Source organism: Drosophila nasuta, chromosome 2R (assembly GCF_023558535.2).
Source record: "Drosophila nasuta strain 15112-1781.00 chromosome 2R, ASM2355853v1, whole genome shotgun sequence".
Taxonomy (NCBI): domain Eukaryota; kingdom Metazoa; phylum Arthropoda; class Insecta; order Diptera; family Drosophilidae; genus Drosophila; species Drosophila nasuta.
In genome coordinates, this window is record NC_083456.1 from 19,554,694 (window position 1) to 19,579,597 (window position 24,904).

A 24,904-nucleotide genomic window follows, 5' to 3' on the forward strand; every position below is an offset into this window, starting at 1 on the left:
CTATTTCAAAAACTGGAGGCCACTCGAAATGTAAACGTGTCTGTCAGTTGGTCAAAAAAAAAAGAAATAAAAAAAAATTGTGTACTATCATTCTCAGTTTACAGACGAATGTTTCTTCTACAGCATAACGAACTGTATAGTTGGTTGTGTGCGATACTGACTGCGAATCCGTGTGTGTGTGTGTGAGTTTTGTTTGTTGTTTATGCCCTGGCCTATCTGGACAACCATATCTGTAGCTGTGGCATTCAATGCGGCCAGACGAGTTGCATCCTGTTGCTGCCACTGCTGCGTAGTATCTCTTACGCTTCGTTTATTTAATTTTGCGCATATATTTTTTGCTCTTCTTTTTTATTTTCATTTTTTTTTTTGTGTTTCCTCGACACACATATCCTGTCAAGCTTTGTTTGGGCAGAGTGCTTTTTATCGCCTGCGTTGTGGATTTTGCAGACGGGAGAATGGGAAATAAGAGAGCGGACACAGTGACTGTGACAGGACTTGAAAACGCCATAGGCAAAAGCGAATAATTTGATTTAACAACAGCTGGTAAAAAGCTTGAAAATTATTTGAAGCAAATTTTAATTAATGCCGCCCACATAAACCAAAACCATTGGCAGCTGAGCAGACAGACCGGCAGACCGAGCGACCGTGAGTGTGCCGACTGATGTTTTCAGGCCAGGCCGATGGCGTTTTCGACCGCGTAACAACAATATTTGGTCAAGAGAGAGAGAGAGAGGAGCGAGGGAGATTGGGCGACGTCAGCGATGGCGCTCAAGACCGCAACACGGTGTAAATCCCTTTATCAAATTAATGAGCTCATTAAAATTCGTTTAGCAATTACAGTTTTAACAATTTCCGCCTCTCTGCTCCGTCCCCTCTCTCTCGCTCCTTCCTTCTACAGCCAACAACATGACCGAAACGACCAAAAGCAAGAGCAGCAAAAATATGCTGAGCCAGCGCAGTTGGCAATCGCACAGGTGACGACGCTTTGTGGCTGTGGAACTTCAGTTTCATTTTCAGTTTCAGTTACAGGTGCTTCAGCAACTGCCACGTGGCAACTGGCAACTGGCAACTGCCACTTGCCACATGCCACACAGAACACACTGATTGTTGGCCCGAGCCTATGTAATATTCATAAAAATCATATTAAACTGCGAGCAAGCAGAATAAAGAGAAAGAAAACGGGAATGGGAGGAAGTGTGTTTGCTATGCAGACTCGGATTGTTAATAGCGAAATCGTGTGGCCAGGAAATAAGTAAGAGCACATAAAAAATGCTTTAAAAGTAATAATAATTGCGTTTAGGCTCGTTGTGCTTTTTTGCTTTCTGCTCAATCGCGGGTGAAACAATAAAAAAGCAAATAGCAATCTAATAATTTATGATGGCATCATTAAAGCCGCTCGCTCGTTCGTTCTTTCGCTCTCTCTCCATACAAATGAAACAAACAGAAACAACACAAAAAACCAAACACAACAAAAAAAAAAAAAAGAAAAAGGAAACAAAAAACTTTTGCCATTCGAAGGTATTGAAAGCTAAAGGCAAAACGTCCTGCGTCCTTTCTTCATCATCACATCGATGTGGGGCAATAAAAATGTTATTATTTCATTTTATTTATTGCGCTTTTACCTAAATTTATGATCCGCGCATATTTTGATACATTTTTAAATGTGCGAGCAACAAACGCACTTTTCTTTTTTCTTTGTGTTCTCCCTTTTTTCTTGGGCGCGTTTTTGGCTTTTTAATTTTCATAAAATGCTGAAATGTGCTGTGACATTAACAACTGATTAATTTGTGTAAAAAATGTGCTTTGTGTTTTCTTACGTTTAATACACACACATACAACCACGAGCACAAACACAAACACAATACACAATGTACAAAAGGAGCGATGAAGGAGGCACAAAGAAGCCATAACTGACAAATTTATATTTTATTTGACATCCGGCTTAATGTCGAAATATTTCGCACACTTTATATACGGGGTGTCCTTCATTGTGTATGTATACCGTACTTACATATTTCTCCGTTCTTCCCGTGCTTACATTGTGCTCGTCCAATTTTGGCTGGAAGCTATTGATTTCTCATGCCGTCATCCTTTGTCATTTGTCCTTTTGCTTTCCTCGCCTTGCTTTTGCTCGGTTCGCGCTGCCTTTGTATTATTTTGCCATTTATTGTACATTATGCAGGCGCCTAATATTGACATTATCCCTCCGCTCCGCTCTTGTGCAAAACCTTTTTAACGCTCTCATTGCCAAAAAAAAAGAAAGAATCATAACTATCGATTAGTAGAAATTGGAATTCTTTTACCTTGACACGTGTGCATTTGCTGTATGCAAAATAACTGCTGACGAGCGTAGGCCAAGTTTGAGTTCAAGGGTCAAGTTCTGGCCAATTTATGTTGGGGTGAGAGATAGACAGAGACAGAGAGAACGAGTGAACACGCCCCAAGGGCGCACAACATAGACTGTTTGTCTTTTGCAATTTATGTTGTTATTTATTTTATGCGCTGACATATGGCTGGCGTTTTGTATGCTCATTTTTCTAACCATTGCCTGACTGCCGCCTGCCGCCTGCTGCCTGCCTGCCTGGCTCTTGACCTGCCCCATACATCAGTCGGCAGCTGGACGCAGTCAGAGGCAAGCCTTCAACACATACGCTTTGAGTGAGTGTGCGTGTGTGTGAGTATACGCAGATTACAGCCAGGACATGGCGCTGATGTCAAAAATACTGCGTTATTTGTTCTCTGTTCTCAGTTGCCTGCGAATGCTGCATGTTGTGTGTTGTGTTGAATGTTGTGCGAGAGTTGTGTTTGAATGTGTGTTGAATGTCGGCATGAGTCTGCATTTCATTTGATATGACGGGACGCACACAATGATGTATTACAGTGGCCAAAGGTGACTTTCATATTACGTATACGTATCGTCGCATGCAGTTTTCCATGTATCAGACTTATCTATGCAGAAAATTGAATTTCATATATACGAAACGATGGGATTTGTGAGTGTGCCAGCCATCTATTGTTGTTTTGAACAGTGTGTGTGTGTGTGTGTGTGTGTACTCGCAATGGCAATAATAATGCGCTGTCACGTGTTCTGTGTACTGTGCTGCTCGTGTCCTTCTCAGTCCACAAATTGATTGTATAGATTTGATATTACGGATTAGAAATCATCACGGAGCCACAGCTGCGCATCCTTTGCAATCATTGTTCATCTCTGTCTCACTCCCACTCACTCACTCACTCTCTCTCTTTCTCTTTTTCTGTCACTCCTTTCAGCTGGGTTTGTTTGAGGGTAATATGCTTTCAATGCGGTTTCCTGCTTGTCTATTCTCGCTCATACACATCTATTTCCAGTCATATTTCATGCTACAAATTGTGCCTCAAGCTGCGCTCCTCTCAATGCTACGAATTTTCTATTATATTTTCTGCAATTTTCCAGCTTGTATTCAATTTTAAGTCACGCTGGAGTTAAGTCACCCCAGAGAGACTGTAGTTAGGCCTCTGTTCTAACATACTATATGTATAGCAGAAGAAGAAGCACAACAAAATACTATATACATTTATTTTCTTGGGTTTATTTTGTTTGATGCTGTCGCCTGAGCTTTTGTGGAGGTCCTGCTGATGGAAGGAAGGAGCGGGACAAGTGTTGCAAAAAGGCAATTTTCGTAGTTGCATCTTTTATATTAAACAACTCGAAACATACACACATACACACATACACATACACACGGAGTCAACCGCTTCGATGTTCAACAAAATTGAATTTTTAAAAACTGTCCTGGCTAAGGAAGCAGCAGCAGCAGCCGGAGATATGAAAGCGCCTGTAGTGCTATCTTGCCCCACTGCCTTCCCCTGCTCTCTGCCACACGCTCCACTACACTTTGCCCCAACATAAACACACACACACGCTCAAACACATATAGAATCTAACAGTTTCTTTGGCTGTTGCACATCATCAACATCTTCTTTTCGGCACTACACAAAATCGATGCAACTTGTGAGTGCCTTTTTATTTGTACCCTGCAATTCAGTGCAGTCGCCTAAAGGTTCTTTTGCATTTCAAGAAAATTTATAAAATACATAAAATTACGCAAAGCTTAAAAATCAATTAAAATATATATATATATATATAATAGATATAACGAATATAATTGATAGGTGAATTTCTGCACTAACAAAATCAAAAAATTGAAATTCAGTAAAATACTTTTTTTTTATCAGTTTGTTGCGTATTTAATTTTATACAAATTTTATTAGTCTTTTAGTCGAATATTCTCTGTTGCAACATCTTTTTCCCCAATTTATTTTGTTGCTCTTGTTGTTGGATTTGCTGCACTTCATTGGTTTTGCCGTAAGCTGAAAGAACTTCGCCTGCTCCTAGACATAACATATTGTATGTGCAGCAATATGTTTCCTATATACACATATATTTATATGTGTGTTTCCCAGTTGGATTTTGTTTAATTCGTTGTCAAAAATGCAGGGCCATTGTTTGTCTGTCTAACTGTCTGTCTATGTGAATGTTGCCTGCAGTTTCAGTTACTGTTGCATTAGACTTCGCTTCTAATATCTGTTGCAATTTGTTAACCGGGTAAATGCGTTTTTTTCTGTTTTTTTATAGCTGATGTTTTTTGTTTGCTTCTGTTTTTGCGTTGGCTGTTTTTCAATTTATTTTCATGTTTTACGCTCTTTTGTTGCATATTTCATTTCGCGCCTTTTAGTTATTGCCATTTGCGATGGCATTGTTATTGTTGTTGGCGTTGCCTCGTTGCCTGCTTTGCTGCTGGTGCTGCTGCTGAGGGTGGTGATGTTGCTTTTACAATTGTTGTTGGCACTCTGTAAAATATGCAACATATTTTGCATGTTGATGTTTGTTTCGTTTTTTGTTGTTTTTGCGTGGAAAGCGGCAGCAAAAGTGCTAATAAAAAATAAATTGCACATACGGGTGCGCCACAGACCCCAAAAACACTCACCACACACATACACCGACAGAGATAACAAAAAGGGAGCAACAAAAACATATAGATATGTACATAAGTTGGTTGTAGTTAAAGACACGATATCGTATGTCAAACTTTAAGGCCAAGTGTTAAAGCAGTTGAATTTAGCTGCCTGTTGGGCAGAGGTCGCAATGGCAGATTTAACTCAATTATGCAATAGGTTCCGTTTCATTAAATCTATCCAACACACACACGTACACACACTCAGACAGCTTAAATATGCCAGCCTAGAGTTACAAACATCTACACCAGCAACACACATCTACAACTTGCATTTGGCCCTGAGCAATGGCACTTAATCGCTTAAAGTTGTTCAACAAAAACGGTAGTTCAACTTGTGCCTAGCAGCCGCCAGGCGCCTGGTAACAGCAGCAGCAACAACAACAAGTGCTTGTTAAGTGCTCTAAGTACACACACACACACCCACACAAACACACATTCACACACACACACGCACATGAAGAACGTTGTGCCATGTGCTGCAAATGCAAATGGGCGTAAAATTTTAATTGAGGCTCTGCCCTCAGAAGTATGCTATGCCTTTTTATATTGCTCTGCCCTCAGAAGTATGCTATGCCTTTTTATATTGCACAGCACAACGACACAGAGCAACAGCAACAACAAGTGAATCAACCTTGAAAATGCAATTGCGGCAAAACTCAATAGATTTCACAGCAACAGCAAAAGGGCAAATCAATCAATGTGGTTGTGGCAACAAATACACACACACACACACATATGCATTCGTCTATGTTGGAGTGTTGTTGTCACCCCTTTTGTTAAGACCGCATACGATTGCTGCTGCTGCATTGTACATCTATTATTTATATTCAATTTGTTATTTTCGATTAGACTACTTGCATGTGTATGGCATTCATAACAGCCGCAGTGAGCTGGAGTGAGCTCTAAATAAATGAAATGACTGAATGAATGAATGGATGACACTGAATGGTCGCCACACGCTGTTGCAATCGTATTTGATTGGCACAGTTCTTTTGGCGCTTAACAAATATTGTATTTTGCATCGCGCCAAAGTGACAAAAGAAAAGCGCTTGAGTTTCTGCATCGTGGACTCGTTTCACTTTTTGTTTTTCGTTTTGTTTTCGTGCTGTTTTTTATGCATAAATATAATTTGCTTGGAACGCACAAAGCGTGCAGTGCAGAAAGTGGAGCGTGTGTCGCTTTTGTTGCTATGTTTCAGGGTGTCCTTGTCAGGTTCACGCGTGAGCAGTTACTCCTTGTCAGGATATGGCCGCAGCTCGCCTCGCATAATCGCTGCGAAATTGCATTTTGTGGTTATGCAACCAAAGGAGAATACACTCACATCACTTACCTGTTTTCTTTGTTGTTGTTGTTGTTGTTTACTCTTGGCGATAAAATAAACAATAATATTATTGCTGTTCTTTATTATAATTTTGCTGTCAACTAAAATATTTACTTTTATCGTGCTTTTTTTTTGTTGTGTTTTAAATTGAAATTAAAATGCGAAAAGTCTGTGTTTTGGCTTTACTATAATATAAATTTAATTAAACTAAAGTCTTGCTGCATCACAAAAAAAAGCTAATTTCCTATTGTACCAGAGGTTTAATATTATTAAAAATTTACTTTGAGGTCGAGAGATTAATTTAATTTGATTTCAAAAAGAATATCACTCTTTTGTCTCTTCACACAAAATTCATTTGCTAAAAATTGCATCAATAAAAAATAATAATTTTATAAAAGTTGCATAACTTTGAACTCTCTTAATTTAAAGTGGAAACTATTGTTGATTATGGACTTGAGATAAGTACTTGCCTGGGGTTGTTTTATTGATTTCATGGCTTGGCTGGTACTCTGATAAGCCCTAAGAGCTGTACACCTTGGCGAGAAACGTGTCCTGATTAAAGTTAGCCTGCTGCCTTCGCTCGCTTCGCATTTTGCGCATTGCTTATTTTCTATGGCCCAACTGAAAATGCTGTTATCTTCTTGGCTTTGCCCTGGGTTGGGCTGTCCTGTCCTGGTATTGCATTCAATTTTGTGCTGGTATTAAGTTTTCAAGCTGCAGCTTGAAACTTGATAAATAAATTACTTGCCAGCCTGGCTAACTGAATGAGGAGGAGGAGGTAGGTGGAAGGATAGTAGATGGGGCATCAGGTTAGACGGACAGCAGCAGCTTTCGCACTTGCACTTTACACTATTCTTAGAATTATTGCAGTCAATTGAAGCTGGACGCGTTGCAAAAGAGACGAGCCCGAGGGGCATTCGATTGGACTGACAGACAGACAGAGCAAAAAAAAGGTGGGAAAAATGCGATTTGTGTTTCTTTCTTGCTTCTCTGATGCTGCTGCATTTCGCAATTGCAGTCAGATATATATATATACATATATTTGTAATTCTCAACAACGGCGTAAATATCAAAATCGAGCTGTCGCTTTGTGTCCTGCCTTGGGCCCAAGGCAGTCAAGACTTCCTTTTTAGCCTCTACCTCTCTCTTGAGCCGCGTCGCGTGATTTAAGCTCAGGTTGCCACATTGCACATTGACTGACTTTGACGGAGGACAAAAGCTAATACTCCATCTGCTTTTGCCATCGCTCCCAGGCCGGAGCTGGCGCAACAGTTACACTTTTTTCTTTCGTTTTATTATTGATTTTATGGCGGGGATTGATTTTATACCATGATTCAGTGCGACGCGTTGTGCCGGGGCTAAAATGTGCGAACTGACTTTCAATCAATTTAACGCATAATTCCTGATGGATTTAATCGTAATTGATGATTGATTACTGCTTGAAACTTTGCGCGCGCGTTTCTCCCCTTGGCACAAGTGTGTTATGCATAGCATGTACGTGTGCACAAGTTCTGTGTGTGTGTGTGTGTGTCGGTGTGTGTATATGTATATCCTTTGGGCTCTTCAAAACAAATTGCTGGATGCTTGCAGGCCAACTGCGTCGCACACTTTTATCGGCCATTTAGCCGTAATATTGTGTAATTTATTTTCGCTTAGCTTAATCGAACTTAACTCGCAAAATCTACAGCTACCTGGGGGCGTGGCCTGGCCGCGTCACCCCGCCCCTTTTCGGGGCTGACACCAGCTGGCCAGCTGGTTGGTTGGTTTGCCCCGAATGTTGTTGGGCTTTTCATTATGTCCTCCGCATAAATCAATGTCGAACTCCCAGCGTATACCCAGAGTGGCAAGCTGCGAGTTACGAGTTACGAGGTTGCAGAGCTGCTGCTGCAGACCTGCGGTATCTGTGTCCGCCAGATGCCAGACGCCAGATGAAATGCCTGATGTGCATGCATTGTGGGCTCCTGGACAGTTACAACGGTCTGTCGACATCAAAGCTGCACTCGATTTTAATTAAATGTATGACATGGCCCCGCCTCTTGCCGCGTCGCTTATTTGATAGCGACATTTTCAATTGCTGTGCAATTTCTTAATGCTTTCGTTTTTTTTTCTTTCTTTCTTTATTTTTTGTCTGTGTGTCGCTTAGATGTTGTCCCCTGGATGTAAATAAAATGCACAGCTCTGACATTTCCTATGAATGCGAAAGCATTTTATGTAACTTACGAGATTTTCCTTTTTTTTTTGTTTTTTGGACAACACTCTAGCAGATATTTCGATTACTCTTTAATGCGAGTACTTTACTTTAAGCAAGAATTGAAGATTTCATAAATTTAAATTGTAAATAAATAGTTGAATTTTTAATATAACTAGAATGATTGATATAACTATAATATTTACATATTTTTAGTAGTGTATTAAAGTGTCGTTTTCATGTTAGCTCCAATTTCCATTCGGTCTTCTTTTCCTGTTTTTTTTTCGTTATAATTTTAAGCTTTTTGCCGGCAACAGCTTTTGTGTGCATTTTTCTACAGAGTCTGTTGAAATCAATGTGAGCTGCGTGGACTCTGTCGCCTTATTCCCCCTTTGCATGCCTTGTCCCCCTCCCTCGCCACTCCGTGTCTCTTTTGCTGACCCTCTTTGCACACGCCTTTTGCCAAGCTGGCAGTCTGTGATTTTGCAAAGTGCGGCAATGTCCTGTTTGACGCAAAAACGTTTTATTTAAACACATGTACGTAAGTATAAATATGTAGAAATGTGTGAGTGTGTGAGCGTGTGTTGTACATCTGGCTGGTGTCAGGTAAACCGTAACGGTTTAAATCTGCTTGTCCAAGTGCCCGTCGATGCTTCCTTTCGTCCTTCGCCGTTTGCCTCGCTTGCCTTTCTATTTGACTGTGCCAGGATGCGCAGATCGCTTACATTTGGCATAAAAAGGATTCGCCTCGGCATAAAAAACAAGCAGCTGGCAACGCCAACAACCGAAACAAGAACACAGCAACAACAATAACCAGAGCAACAAACAGCATGTTAAAATTGTTTTATACACTGCCAGAACGAGCTGAAATAAAATAAATGCTCTGGCTGACAGTCAGTCTGCCTGGTTTGGTTTCGTTTGGTTTGGTGCTTGGTTGGCTGTCTGGTTGGCTGGTTGGTCTGGTCTGGTCTGGTTTGGTTGTTCGCTTTTCACTGCTCTCTGTTTGGCTGAATGGAAAACGCAAAAGTGCGCACGCTTCAATGCGTGATATCTCGTCAACTGTCGTCGGACCAGAAACAGCTTTAAAAAACTGTTTTTAACACGCGCACCTAAAAATAAAACAAACAATTCACAATCCCTACACCTCCCCACCTCACCTCATATATTCCTCCACAGCCCTGAAAGCGTTAAGTAAATATAAAGAAAGCAAAACAATTTTAGTGTCGGAATAGAAAGCCGTTGGCAGTCATTTTTTTCGTGATTCTACAAACTCTTGCATGCGCCGTAATTCATTCATACTGTTTTACACTGCACTACACAGCACAAAAAAAGGTCCTAAATGTTTAATATTCTGCTTTCATTTAATTGAAATTTCTACTTTACGAATGCTAGCCTAATTATAAGCAACGCTTATTTTAATTCCAATTAGAGAATTTGCATTTTTTTTTAGCAGTGTATCTGAGCTCGTTTTGCAGATTTGCAATTTGCAACACTCGGTCAAAACGTTTGAGTTAATGAATTGAGGCTGTTTGTCCTGGCTGCCTTTTAGATCATTTTTTTGATTTTCGGCTTTACTTGCTCTCTTCTCTTTCTTTTATCGTGTGTTGTTTGCTGAATGCCGGCAATTGATGTTGATTGAGTTTTCTTTATTGATTAATTGATTGATTGAGTTCAAGTGCGCTTGTGTACACTAAGTGTTCGTGTATGAACGGGTGTGTATGTATGTGTGTGTGTGTGTAGGTCTGACGTTACTGTAGGCAAAATGTTAAAAACTAATCAAAATGCAGCGAAGCTTAATTGAAAGAGCTAACTGGTAAATATTGCTGCGGTTAGGCCTCAAAACGCGAGCGCTGCTAACGGTGCTACCTTTATTTGGCCTACCTGTGGGAATTCTTGCAATTACGTTAAAAGCAATTTACAAAAACAGAAAAAGTACCATGAAGAAGAACAGAAAAGGGAAAATAAAAAAAAGAAACGAGCAAGCACAACGACTAAGTCATTTTTACACAAAGAGTTGCCGAGCTACAATACGCTCCCCATACACACGCACACACACACAGAGGGAAGCTGTCATACACACACACACAAATACTTAACCACTAGAAGGGTATATTTACCCTCAAATGCCGTTCAAAATATGCATGTCTAGCATACCACAGCAGCTTTGTGGTAAGTCATGAAATGTTCTCTCTGCAAACCACATAAGCCAACCAATTCTATCTCGGTTTCATCCTTAAGGCAAAATTCAATTGATATGCATATTGCTTATGACAGTAGAGGGCATCTCTCAGTCGTTCATTTGCAGAGTTTTTTTTTGTTTTTTTTCGCGTTTCGTTTTTTTTTTTGTCTGGCTGAGTGTTCTACAATCAACTTAAACTAAGATTACATGAGCGGCTCCGCTAAGCTCTGTTAAAAATGTGTGCCAGACGCATGGAACGCAGCAAACCACATCGCGAATGGAGCACGCCCCCTGGCAGAGAGAAAGAGAGAGAGTGAGAGGTCATGGGGCAGAGGCAGTTTTGCTATTTGTATTTAAAATAGGATTTACCTGGGGTTTTGTCACTTTGCGCACTTCGCATTTAGCGCGCTTTTAATTTGATTTAATGTGTCTACGCGTGACACATCAGCGACTATTTCCTGCTCACTCTCACACTCTCATTCTCTCTCTCTCTGAATGTGTCTGGGACTCGTTGTAACTCTATACACTTGCCGTCTAGGGTGTTATGTGCCTAGGGTAAATGTGAGATGCGTGTTATGTTCTTTGGGCCATTTGTGTGAATTAAATTTAGCGCCCAAAAGTAGGCAACAGTTTTTGTCTTTCCCCCTAGTGAATTGGCCGAGTGAAAACTTGTGTACAGACCACAAGCCAAAAACAAAACACGACTAGCGGCAATAACTACAAGTTCTATTCTACAATCCAGTTGTGGCAAGTTTCTTCGAACACACACACAACTCACGCCGATTTTTACAGACTGTGTGTGTGTGGTTTGAGTACATTAAATTTTGGAATTTGTAAATTGTAACGAACCAACGTCGACGTCTTCTTCGAATTTTATGCTAAATATTGCTTTTGGGGGTCGTCGTCGTCCTCGTCGTCGACGCTGTGGCTTGCGTCATGCAAATGCCACACTCTATGTAAGTCTGCGCAGACTTGCTGCGGCTGGCTGCCAATGGTGCACATCAAAGCCAGAAACATTGACGCCAGCGGCAACACTTTGAACTTGCGTCTTGTTTGGGCTGTCTTTGCTTTTGGCCCAGCCGCAATTAAAACAGATTTCTTGTTGATGTTGATGTTGTCTTTGGCAAATTTGTGTAAATCAATTGTATGGGTAGTTTAAGCAATTAATTTTGTCGAATTTAAATTAAATTATGCCCCCCTACACACACAGACAATTTGCTTTTTAAGGGGTGAACGCCCTTGCTTAAAAGTTAAAGTTTATGAACTCACAAAAATGTATTAGTAAATTGCACAAACTTTTGTTTAAAGCATAAGCTATTTTAAGACTTTAGTAATAGTTTTTGTTGCCTTGAAATTAATGAGACAATAAATATAGTTGGAGATAATCAGTCTGATAAATTTTTCTACAATACAACAATCATTAGTTTTAATGGGAATTTGAAAAGGTCAATTTAATGTATGTTGCTTAAGGTTAAGTTAAATTAGTATTAAAGCACATACATATATGAATCAATAATTGATGAACAAAATCTTGTTTTAAGAGTTTTTCAATATGGAATTCTTGTTTCAAGATTTTTTCTTAAGATGGAAAAGTTTGAAACCTAATATTTGCTTTTAAATTTAGATTTTCTTCTCTGTGTATCGTTAACGTTTTTCTGGCTTAAGATGTTGAATCGATATTCAAACGAAATTTGTGTTTAAATGGGCGGGGCAGCTGCCACCACCAAAGCTGGACAGCTCATTAGTGGCAGCAAACTTATTGTCAGTGTTTTAAGAGAGTCGACTGGGCCAAATAAGTAGACAATTGTTCTGCACATTTCGGAATATGCGCTCGCTTTGCTGCATGATTAATATGCTTTCAGCCTGCGTGTGTGTGTGTCTGTGTTACTGTTAGCATCTACTACACGCCTCTGTAGAGACTTAGTCGAGCATGTTTAGCGCTGTCTGCCGTCGTATGCGAGAGTTAATTTATAGACTTATCAACACTTAATCACCGGAAAAATGGAAACGGAACGCATGTGTGTAAAATGCACACACAGTGCGAGTATATCCAGACGTTACTGCCACGCATGTTGATTACTTGCCAGAGAGACACACACAGAGGCTTAATAGTTGTTAGTTAGTTGTGCGTGTGTGCGCGCGTTTGTATGTGTGTGTGTTGTCCTGCCTCGCATCCTTGTCTCCCTTTTGGCTTCATCGCCATCTTTCACTGGGTCTCGCATTCGCTTTTCGTTTGGCACAAGGCATTTGCCGTAATTTATACTTTATAGCCTACCAAGATATGAAAAGTCACACAACCACACACGCAAACTCACACACACACATGCACATAACATACGCATAATATCAGAGGCTATATTTTTTCAGCCGCTGTTCAACATGTTGACTTTTATGCCATTTGCTGCGGTCTCCAAGCTAACTGTGGTCAGACATTTGCCGTTGTTGTTGCTGCTGATATTTATGCGTGCATATAAATAACATGGTGACTGTGTATGCGGGTTTATATTATTAGATTTACTGTGATGTTGCTCTATAAACATGCTGCCACATGCCAAAATATTTAAATGTATCTACCACAAAGAGTTGACTGCATAATTTAAGCGACCTTCAATCATACTTGGCAACTTGCAAAGTTCATAACACGAATTTCTCATAAACTGGCCAACACACACACACATACACACACATATGTACATAGACATACGCATTGATGTCTACCAATTGGCCTGGACAATTGCTGACGATTTGCTGGCCGCATCAATTTCCCAGTCATTGCGTATATACAGATATCTTATATATCCTCCATCCTTCTGTTTGCTCCTTCTCCTTCTTCTCGTCCTGCGGCAATTGCACGCGTGCTCAATCTGTGACATATGAGTACAGCGAGTGCGAAGTCTGTGTTTGCTGATTCCTAGCACACACCCATACATAGACACATAGACAGCTAGACTTTTTTTCTATTTGTGTGCCGCTCTTGTCTCTGTTTGCCTAATGATTGCAACAACGTGACGCATGAGTATTTGTATACCCTGCACTTGACTATAAAGAAGAGCTGCGAAGAGTCGTTGCTGCAATATTTAACAAAAGAGTTTGCAACTCAAGAGTTAATATAAAATGTGGACTTAAGCTGCAAGTTTCACAACTTCAACTAGAGACAAGCTAACTATAATATTCCATATTTTTTTCAAGGCAATCTAAGCCAACAAATCTAACTAAATTTTAAATTAAAGAATTATAGTTTAATCTCTTAAAAATAGAGGTGAAGGGCTTATTAATTTCTTTTAGATTTAATATAAAATAAAATGAAAATAAGTTGCAAGTCATTCAACAATTTGTTGAAACTTAACTTATAAATTAAAGTTTAAAATGCAATTAATTGAAAGTGCTGAGTATCAATAAGTCATGCATGCTTTTTCTTCTAGTTTTCTTGCTCATCTTTTTCGGGACTTTTGCGCAATATTCTTTGTGTATTGCATTTGGCTTGATCCTTATTGTTGGCCGTTTCGCAAACATGTGCGTTACTCGTTTTGTGTGTGTGTGTTGTGTGTGTGCGATGGCAGCTTGATGAAGTATTGTTTATGAATCATAAACTGATTTGCTTATTCGTAAAGGCGCGTCTCTGCCACTTGCCAATTCGTTTGACGTGTTTTGCATGCAAGTCGCACAGTTTTTGGTTATTGAATTTCTTTTTTTCTCTCCCATTTATGTTTGCTTTTCGTTTGTTTGCTTGCCTATTTGCGTTGGCGTCATATTGAATTTAGGCGTCCCCCCGCCGAAAAAACACGCAACATTTTGACGCCACTAATTTGTGCGCTAATTGCTTTAAGCCAAAACAACCCGCACAAGCCTGAAGAGAAGCCGAACCGCACCCCTTTCCCTGTTCCCCGATATTTGCAACCCTCAGCACCAGCAACAGCAACAAATAGTACACGTTGTAGTAGTGGTTAGCAGAACAGTTGTTGCCCCGGCTCTTTCAAAAAGGCCATTAAAAATTGATTTATTTTTAATTATCAGTGACGTGCCGCAAAACAATAAATATACGTGAAAATTTATTGCAACGTCAACGGGCGACAACCCGAAAGCAACCCAAACAATCGCGGTCCGTTGCGGCTTAGCGCAAAAATGCGAGTGTGTGTTGGTGTGCTTGCGTGCGTGGGATGCCCCAATATGATACTGTGGCGTATACGTTATATAGTATACTCACATGCTATAGAAAATATTTAGCATACATACCGGAAGAGACACAGAAACGAGGAGAGAGAGATAGGGGGGGAGTGGGCGGGTGTCGATGTCGGCATACTTAACGAGCGCAATGCAAATTCTAATGGGCCTCTATATAACATAATTTTGGTGACTCCCCGACTCTGTGTGTGCGTGTGTGTGTATGTGTGTGTTGTTGCAGCTGTCGCATGCAAACCAGAGAATGCATTGAAAATTATATTATCATAGCTGTTGTCGCGCCTGTTGCCACCAAATGCCGGTTTGGCAGTTGGCTGTTGCCTGTTGCCATTTATCGTCGACTGTTTACCAACATTTTACTAATTTATTAACTAAACCAAACAATGGTAACGCCAACACGCAAATATTTGACCAGCCGCTCACAGCAAAACACAATGTAGTTTGATGCAGCCCGGCATGCCTTTAAATATTTTCCATAATAATTGCTTAAAATTAACTCGACTATTGTGTATTCACAGCACATTAATGGCATATTTGTTTTGAGAACTTTTCTCTCTGATTGTGTGAATTTCGTTTTTGTTTTGTTTTGTTTTGTTTTGTGTATATTCCATTAGATGATATCGCCAGATCTCTTAATGTAATTTAAAAACCAACGCAATTTAATTTTTGGCTATTTCTAGTTATCTTGCCATGTATGAAAATATGAACTGCAATTTGCCAAAATTCGATTTCGAAATGAAAATGAACACTCTGAACAATGACCACACACTCACACACACACATATACATGTGCAGTTGCAATGAAATTTATTTTTGTGGCTTGACGCATTTAATGAATTTTTCATGTCATCGTCATTTGGTTCCGCTGCGTTTCGGCATGATTTTAAATAATTTAACGTTCCAACTTTGCTTACCGCATTGCCATTCAAATCAATTTTTGATTCGGCAGTTTTCAATTGCGAAACGCCGTCGCATTTGATGAGCAACTCAAATGCAAAAACCAAAAACAATTGATGCAAATTGTTGTGTGATGCATTTAAATTTATACTACATTATTTTTTTTGTGCTCTGGAAACGAAATAGGAACTGCAATTGCAATTGCAACTGCAACTGCAGCTTTGCTCCCTTTGAATCCAGTTGCCAGTTTCGTCGAACGGCGCATTCAAACATGTGGAATAATAATTTATTTACATCCAACGCGATTTTTTTTTTACTGCTGCTGCTGCCAGCTTGTGGCTGAATGGCGTCGTAATTGATACGCTAAACTGCATAACGCTGATTATTACATTTACATGGAAATGCATAAATGAAAAGCATCCTGATTCCACACACACACAAATTTGTTGATTTATCAAAGCCTATTGAATTTACAAAAAAAAAGGAGCGAAAAGTGAGAATTGCATTCATTTCAGAGCCTATGAACTATGTTATGTGCCACACCTGATGTGCGATTTATGAATAGTTATGCACAGCTTTGCTACCAAATTAATTATTAACAATGCGAGCTAATTTTTGATTTGGTTTTATTTTATGACAGTTTATTATTTACCTTTATTTATGTTGTGGATAAATTTAAGCGCAACTTAACATGTTTGGAAATCTTTTGGAAATGTAATTTAAAATTTTGTGTAATTTATGAATTGTGTGCACATAAAATGCAAAAATGCCAAATGCCAAGTGCCGCCTGTAAAACGCACAGAAAAAAAGGTAATTAGAATTCATGACACGTGCTATGAAATATCACACATACGGAGTGTGTGGCGAGAGCGAGAGAGAGAGAGAGAAAGTGAGTGCAAGTGCGAGTACGAGGCAAAGGCAAAGTCACAGCTAGCTAAATGTGTGCCAACTTGATTTACGATTTTCAGATACACACATACATATACATACACTCATACTAAAATACATAAAGAAAAGAAGCCAAGGAGCAAAGGAGCAGTGGCAAGTAATTTATGACAATGCGCTAGCCGCAAAAACTCCAAGCTGCAATCAAAGCCAAATGGCTAAGGCCAAGCCAGAAATCCCATATAAATGTCAAGAATCTAACGATGGATGCTTCAAGCAGCAGCAGCAGCAGCAGCGGCTGTGTTGCATTAGTTGTTGCTGCTCTCAAGACGGCTGCAGTTGCATTAGTAATCCTGCTGCTTTTGCTGCTGCTGCTGCTGCTACTAAGGTCTAAACAAGCCACAACTCCAATGAGGCAGCCAGGCAAAAAGCAAAAAGCGAAAAGTGTCACATTGTTGTTGCTGCTGCTGTTGTGGTGAAAATTTATGCAGCTTTTGCATGTAAAATGTGTGCGTTGGGTGTGCTCTCTCTCTCTCTCTGTGTGTGTGTGTGTGTGTGTATAGGTTGTGCCGTGGCTTTTAATGGCGTGAAGTCAGCGGCGCGTAAAACAGTCATGAAGCATCTTAATAAATTACTTTGGGGATTTTGGTGCACAATTTTTAATATTGCTGCAAACTGAACACGGGCAAAGGCAACATCAACGACATCAGAGGCAATGTTGTTGCCGCCAGACGACGTCATTGCTGATGTAAAGTCACACCAACACACGCACACAGAGACATAGTGTATGCATATAGTATGTAAAATGAGAGAGTCAACGAGAGAGAGAGAGAGAGGCAGAGAGAGCAGACAGGTCGAGGGTGCACGACAGTTGCTTGACATTTCGAATTTAATGAAATTTATGCAATTTTTCTTATTTGCCAAATGCACTTCGGCCGCGTCGACGTCAACGTTGGCGTCGTCGTTGGCGTCGGCGTCGGCGACAATGCGGCAATGTGCAAAGCAATGCATCAAACGGGTGGCATGTTGTCGTTGTTATTGCTGATGTTGTTGTTGTTGTTGTTGTTGTTGCATGCTTCCCTGTTGCACTGTTGGGTGGCCTCTGTGACTCCAATATAGACAGCCCTGACAGTTATATATGACAAATGCATTCAATGCATACAACTCCTCTCTAGCAGCTTTCAGCTAATCAGTTACTTGCTTTTCCAAGTGTCACCGCTTTGGGGTTACAGCTCAGAATAATCGACTCATATAGATAACATAGATGATTTAAGCTTCCAACAGGTTTGACAACACAAATATCTAGTATATTGCAATGTGCATTTTAAATGCTACCAAAATATTTAACAAATAAATTTTAAATGCAAGAATTTCAGAGTCTAATTTAAGGTTAAATGCTTTGAATTTATTGTGAATTATTTTATGTGTAGACCACAAAAAATATTGCAATAGTTGTGCAAGTTTTATCTACATAAAATAATGAAAATAAAGAGCAAGAATATGAAGATGTTGTAGTTAATAAAAATTCATATAGAATTTTTATTTAAGAGATTTTTAAAGCAATTTGTTTACAATATATTTTGTTTTGCCAGTATCATTAAGTCGAGCAATGTTTGCTTTTTCTGTACTAAATTTGATTTTGCTGGCATGTTACACAATTTAGAAAAACAGAGAAAAATATTTGAGGATTTCGACTTGAAATATTACGTATACGCTAACGAATGCATTCACTTCTGTGTTTGTGTGTGTTCGTTTGCTGCAGAAGTGCGAATGGGGTTTATTAAATAAGTTTGTATGCGCGTTGAGAGAGTTTTGTTTGATGTTGGCAAAACTTTTGCGACTGTCTGCTAGGCGGGAAAAACAAAAAAAGTTTTGCAGTTGTGGCAAATTTAAAGTGAGCTACAAATTAACTGTAGTATATAATTGGAGGCTGGCAAGGTGAGCAAGGATCTGAGAACAGAGAACTGAGAACTTGTTGCTGAAGCCCGAGGACTGAGGACGGAGTTCGACCGAAAGGTGGTTGGGTCGTGCCTAATGATGATTATTTCTAGTCCATTCCCATTTAGCGGGGGCTTAGAAAGAGAGCGAGAGAGAGAGTGACAGAGAGGAAGTTGAACATTACATTTTCATTGTTGGGCAGCCAAGCGAAATGGCTTTGGCTTTCGCTTTGGCTTTGGCTTTGGTTCTGGCCGATGGTCGTTTTTGGTTGTTGTGTTTCTCGTTTTTCTTTGGCTTATGCTTTCAACGGATTTTGGTCAGGCTGTCGCACAGGCAAAATGGTACGAAATGTCGTCCTGGTGTCATTTGGAATCGACACAAAAACGAAAAAAAGATTGCAGCTTACTTCAGAGCAAGGACAATGACAACGACGGCGACAACAGGCAGTGGCTAATGTGCTCGTTGCTGCTAAAGACTCGCCAGCCAAGTTAATGAAACCAATAAATTAATTTTAATGATTGCACACAGATACTCGGACACTCACACAGCTGCTGCTGCTGAATCACTGGACATTGGTTTAGTTGGAGGCGACGGCGTGCAGTTTGCGCTGCGTCAGCGCTAACCCCTACTCCAATATGTTGGAACTGGGGGCGTGGCACTTGCCATAAGTAATTGACAAAATCTTAATTAGTGCTTGGCATGTCCATTGAATAGTTGTAGCTACCGTCCGTCTCCGTTGTTGAGTTTAATTAGCAGCTGCTGTTTGAGTTTAATCAAATTAAAAATGCCAAAAGCCTCAGTTTCAGTTTCAATGCTGGGCAAAAATGCACAGTGCATATTTAAGGGCAATCGCCTAAATTGAATTAAATTTTGATTAACTAATATGCATGCCAATTAAGTTTTCTCAAATTCAAATTGAGTATTCAGTGAGGCGTGTGTATGTGTGTGTGTGAATGTAAATGGATTGAGTGTCAGTGTCAACTTAATCAATTCAACTCAAACCCAATTTCTTGCTTGCCAAATGCGAATATCCTGTGTGTGCGTGTGCAAGCGTGCAAGTGTGTGTGTGAGTACGTGTGCTTGCATAGAAAACAAACTGCAAGCAGTTGACGCTCTGGAATTTTCCACTTGCACTTGCCAACTGCCACTTGAAGCTATAAACTGTGAAGAGCTCTTCCGGCTGCCGCTGCTGCTGCTGCTGCAGCATCGGATGAGGCAGCTGCCCCATTGAGTGCCCTTGAAATTGACTACAGCTGGCAGTGCAACCAGAGTTGTCTATACTCGTATCCCATCGACTTGTGTGTCTGTCTCTAACGTTTATCCACTCAGCCGGCCAGCTGGCCCTGCCTTGCTTCCTTTTCGTCCTAGAAAAAATGTGTATAATTCAGAGCAAACCAATTTGTAGACATTTATCGCAGTGCTCGAGGTCGATTCAACTCGATTCGTATCTTAAATTTAATTAGTGGCCCTTGCCGAGCAGCAGCCGCAGTTTGAAAATTTGCACATTTAATAATTAAATAAATGGTTTGGGACAAAGTTTTTGCTCTTGTCTTGTCTTGTTTGTGCATGTTGTTTTGTGGGGGGATCTGTGCGTCCTTCCGGCTTAAGTCTCCACTATTGTCAAAGTGTCAAAGTAATCCTGCTTTGTGCAAAAGGGTTTAAATTAAATTAATTGACGAACACTTGTAAAGTAAATTAAAATTGCTCGACTGACTGACTGACTGGCTGACTGACTGTGCGTTGTTCTTGGTTGCTATTGACATCGTTACAAAGGGTCAAAGGGATAGCAGCGATTTCTCATAATTGCCTCCCATTGCCTGCGGCCAGCCGAAAATTCTTTCCATTGATGTTTTGTCTGCCCTCTGTCATTTTCATAGTACCCACAGATATACACACACGCACACACACACACACTCGTAAAGGAGGGCAGTTCCGCTGACATTTGGTTGTCAAACTAATTAAATTTTGCTGGCCACGCTGGGGCCAACAGCCAACAGCCAAATTGGCGCCTCAAATTGGTAATTACTCGGTCTGAAGTGCAACTCAAACACGTAAAAGAAAACGAGCCAGTGTCGCGTGGACCTCTTCCCCCTCTCCTCCCCTCCCCACATCTTCTCTTGCCACATCAACTGGTGCAGCACATTGTGCAATTAGCCAACAGTCGTAGTGACAATCAAGCAAACGGCAAGTGGCAAGTGGCAGAGAGCATAGCGAATGGCGCCAACGCGTCCGACGACGCGTATGTCCTTTGTGTATTTGTGTGTGTGTGTGTGCATCCTCTAGTTGCAACGAGAAAAGGGAGGGGTGGAGTGCAGTTGAGTTGCCTAATTACTTGTAAGTTGGCGAATTTGTGGCAAGGCGTTTTGTACTGCTTCAGCCAAATTCAATTTTATCCCACATTGCGGTCAATTCGCAGCCAGCTAGCTAGCAAGCGACGCCCACGTCACGCCGGATGCTGACATCGCGTACTATGCATGCACATCCGTATCCGGTTTCCTGTAGTGACACAACGATAACGACGCCTTCTTGATTGCCAACGCGCGCGTAATTATTTTTTAAGCACTCTGTCTGTGCCTGCGAAATTAGACTTAACTAAGCCAATTTTTTTTCGCTTTTTTTTTGTCGACTCTGACGAAATTTGAATAGCTCGGCAATGCCAATGTGTTCGAGGGTCGTACACCCAAAATATACACACACACAAACACAGAGAGATTCAGTTGTGTATATTTGGGGTATCCTCTTGTTGGTTCTCTTGGTTTCCACAACTTTTTTTTTTTGCGTCTTTGCTGCTGTTGTTGTTTGGCTGCTTTGTCCAATTAGTAACAGTTTGGGTTACGATTTCATTTCTTTTATTGTGCTCGTTATCCTTTTTATTTTGGTCTCTGCCGCCGCTGCTGCCTCAGCTTCAGCTTCTGCTTCTGCTGGCAGTGCGCAAATTTGATATCCTTGTTATGGCAAATTGCCGCATGTACTCGGCTACAATTATTTTGCTGGCATTGCGTGAGGCATAACCCTCTCCATTTTCCATATTGAATAGCATCTATATGTATAAATATATATCTTTATGTATTTATGTTGCTTTCGAAGACGTCAGTGCACTCAGTGCCGTGGTCCTTGGCGTCCTTACGTTCATTGTCCTAGCGTTCAATATTGTCGCCCCTTCGATTATTTATGATGCTCGCTTGCAGCTCGAAGCTCGAAGCTCAAACATCGCCGTGCCATGCCGCATTCCCGACGGGCCTGTGGCCAAGTTTTAGTAGTCATCGTTTGCCCAGTAATAAATTTATGCTTTTTTATTTCCTCCTGTCATAATTTTATCCTCAAACACACACACGCATACAGCTTATAAAGTGCTTGGGCATTTTTCTTCGCATCGTGTACTTTTCCCCATTTCCCGAGTCCCATGTCCCGTGTCCCTTTTTCCCTTTGGCTGCTTTCCGAAGCTGTCTAAAAATTTTTTCCAATTGATAAATTATTTTATGGCAAATACACAAATTTTCTCATACGCATGTCTTGCATGGGTGTGTGGTTTTTCTTTCTTGTTCTTATTCTCGTTGTTGTTGTTGTGGTTTGCTCTTCGATTTTCCCTTTGGGTTGCCTGTCATTCGGCCAGGAATTGGCTCCCCATTTGAGTTGCTCTGTGCTCTGTGCTTATTTCCTTTTCGAGCATAAAAAAGCGAGCGATGTACGACTTATGCGGAGTATGTGTACATAAGTAATATCCCTGTGTATTCTTGCATATTTCCGGCTATATCCTTTAGGCCTTGCCAACAGCCGTCGATGCTTGTCATTGGCACGGACTTTATCTAACCATCAGACTCCTCCACTCGACTCCCACTCACTCAGACAACAGCTCAAACACATAAAATCAATCATATTTGCTTCGTTTTTTTCTACTGCTTTTATTTTTTTCGTCCTCTCTCTCACTCTCTTTACGTATCTCGTTATGCGCCTCTTTAGCTTTCCTTAATCTTTTTTGTTTACTTGCGCTTCAATTTGTTGCTTCGTCTCTCTCTCTTCCGCAGTTCAATTTGTCCTTGGGCAAATATACGAGTATGCTGTCTTATGATAAATTGCAGGGTATTTAGTAGTTGGTCTTGCTGGTCATTTTGTGCTCCATTACGCAAGCTTATAACAAATTTGAATCAATTTGTACAACATTTAAGTTTTTCTCTTCTCAAAAATATGCAACATTAATTTTAATAGAATTGTTTATGGACCGCATATGGGCGAAAGTTTTGGGAGGGGCAGCTGGATGTGGAGGCGGAGTTTGGCGCAAATGATGCGCAGTTTATATCATTTTTTTTTCTCTTTTGTTTGCTGCTTGCTGCTCTTCTGCTAGTGTTTGCTCTATTTTGTGTGTGTCATGCATGCACAACTGCCATGTCATATTAAGTTGAGAGGTTGCTAAACAAAAAAAAAAAAAAATAAACGAAGAAAAAAATGCAGAATATGAAAAAACCAAACTGTAGAAAAAGATGGGGCAAAAAAAGTTATAATAAAAGCAAAGCGAAAGGCAGCGCCAAATCAAAGCCAACAATATTTTTCAGGATTATTTCAGTTGGCTTGCCGTTGAGTGCACATAAAAAGCATACAGAAACCAAGAGAGGAAGAGATATGCTAGAAAAAGTGAGAGAGTGAGAGGGAGAGACAGAATCAGGTCTGCGCTCTGGTGACGCAAAAAAAGGAAAAAGCAAAAATGTTGCGCTCCAAAATTTCTGTTAATTTGGCAGCGTGTCCTGTGTTTTTGCCAGACTTGTGCCTCGCAACGTTTAGATTTTTTTACGCTTTACTTGAGTTTTATTTTTGTGTGACAGTTTTGCCAAAAAAAAAAACAAAAAAAAAAATTACAAAAATATAGAATGTACTTCCCCGCAGTTTATGGGTTCCCTCTGCAACGTCTCTCTCTCTTCAGCACTTCAGCCATTGGCTGTGTGCAGATATGCAAAACGCAGCGTGCACATAAATTTTAGTGTTTGGTCTACGCTTATTTGCATAGGAATTATGTATTTGGGCACGATGGCTTAGCAGCATTACACAACAAACACACAAACACACACACACACACACACACACACACACACACACTCAACAAATATACACTGCATTCGGGGGAGGTAAAGGGAATGGGAATGAGGAAAGGCGACTCTCTGTGGTTATGCAGAAAACTAACGCATATCGTTTTTACTTCTATTTTGCAGCTATAAATTTGCAACGCCCCAGGAAAATGCATTGCAGCAGAACAAGCAATTAAAACAGAGACCGAGGTCCTACCCGAGTCCTGCCACACATACAAATACCGACTACAGAGTACCGTGTACTGTGTACCGCCTAGTGCCTGTCGGTTGTTGTCGTCTGTTGTTGGTTTTTGGGCTCGCTGTGCTCAAAACCTATTTTGAATAATTAAAATTCCGTAAGTGCTGCTGCAGTTGACGACAACAAAACTTTTGCAACAATCTGCGGCGAAGGCAACAACCACAACCACGATAACAACAACAAGGTGTGCAACAATGAAATAATTAATTCAATGCACCTGAATACGCCAGCTTACACATAGAAGCTCCTTCAAATCCAATTGAGAGCAATAGCCACAAGCAAAGCAAAGAAAAGCTGAAGCAAAACAACAAAAGCAACAAACAAACAACGCGACGAACAATTAAAGCAAATACCGAAAACTAACTAACCAATCAAGTGGAACAGCAAAAAGAGAGCCAACAACTGCAAAATGGCGGAACACAGGCCAATGTCAACAATTAGCCAATGCAAGGATAACCAAAGACATATCCGCAAGAGGACACAGCTACCTGTCCTGCCGCGCTCTCTGTCCATTGTCATCGCATTGATGCTGCTATCACAGCAGCTCTGGGAGAGCGGTAAGTTGATCCATTGTTGTTTTTATTCCAGTTGAATTGAAATACAATCGGAATCGCATTCGCAATCCGCATGGCTGCAAAGTTAAGTTAATCAGCAATTCCAAGTAACCGCTAAGACAACCCCATTCAATTGACAAGTCCGCAAATTGTGCATGGCAGCGCAATATCCTTGCCATTGCCATTGTGGCTACAGTGTACGTCCGTTGGTGCCGTTGAATTAATCTCATTCTTGTAGATAAATATTTCAAAAGCGAAACTTAAGCAATTAATTTCGCTAATTGCTTTTCTTCGCTTCGTTTTTGTTTCGAGAATCTCCGCCGTTTCGTCCCCATCGCATTCCTTGGCAGAATGGTCTCGAGTTTTGCATTTAAATGCATTTGCCGGGTTGTCCTGCTGCAGTTCAAGGACTCAACTTTGCCGCCGCACAAAACTCAATCTGACATTTAT

General features: G+C 40.5%; 1 protein-coding gene across 4 annotated transcripts in view; it reads left to right on the plus strand.

Annotated features, from left to right (window-relative positions):
• LOC132785889 (lachesin) overlaps positions 1–24,904 on the plus strand; it is a 131,308-nt gene that overhangs the window by 37,375 nt on the left and 69,029 nt on the right. For all 4 annotated transcript variants that reach the window (XM_060792193.1, XM_060792194.1, XM_060792191.1 and 1 more), the window contains exon 3: positions 23,786–24,457. In XM_060792193.1, the coding sequence (XP_060648176.1) occupies positions 24,310–24,457 (148 nt within the window). In that variant the 5' untranslated portion in view covers positions 23,786–24,309. The remainder of the gene's footprint in view (positions 1–23,785; positions 24,458–24,904) is intronic.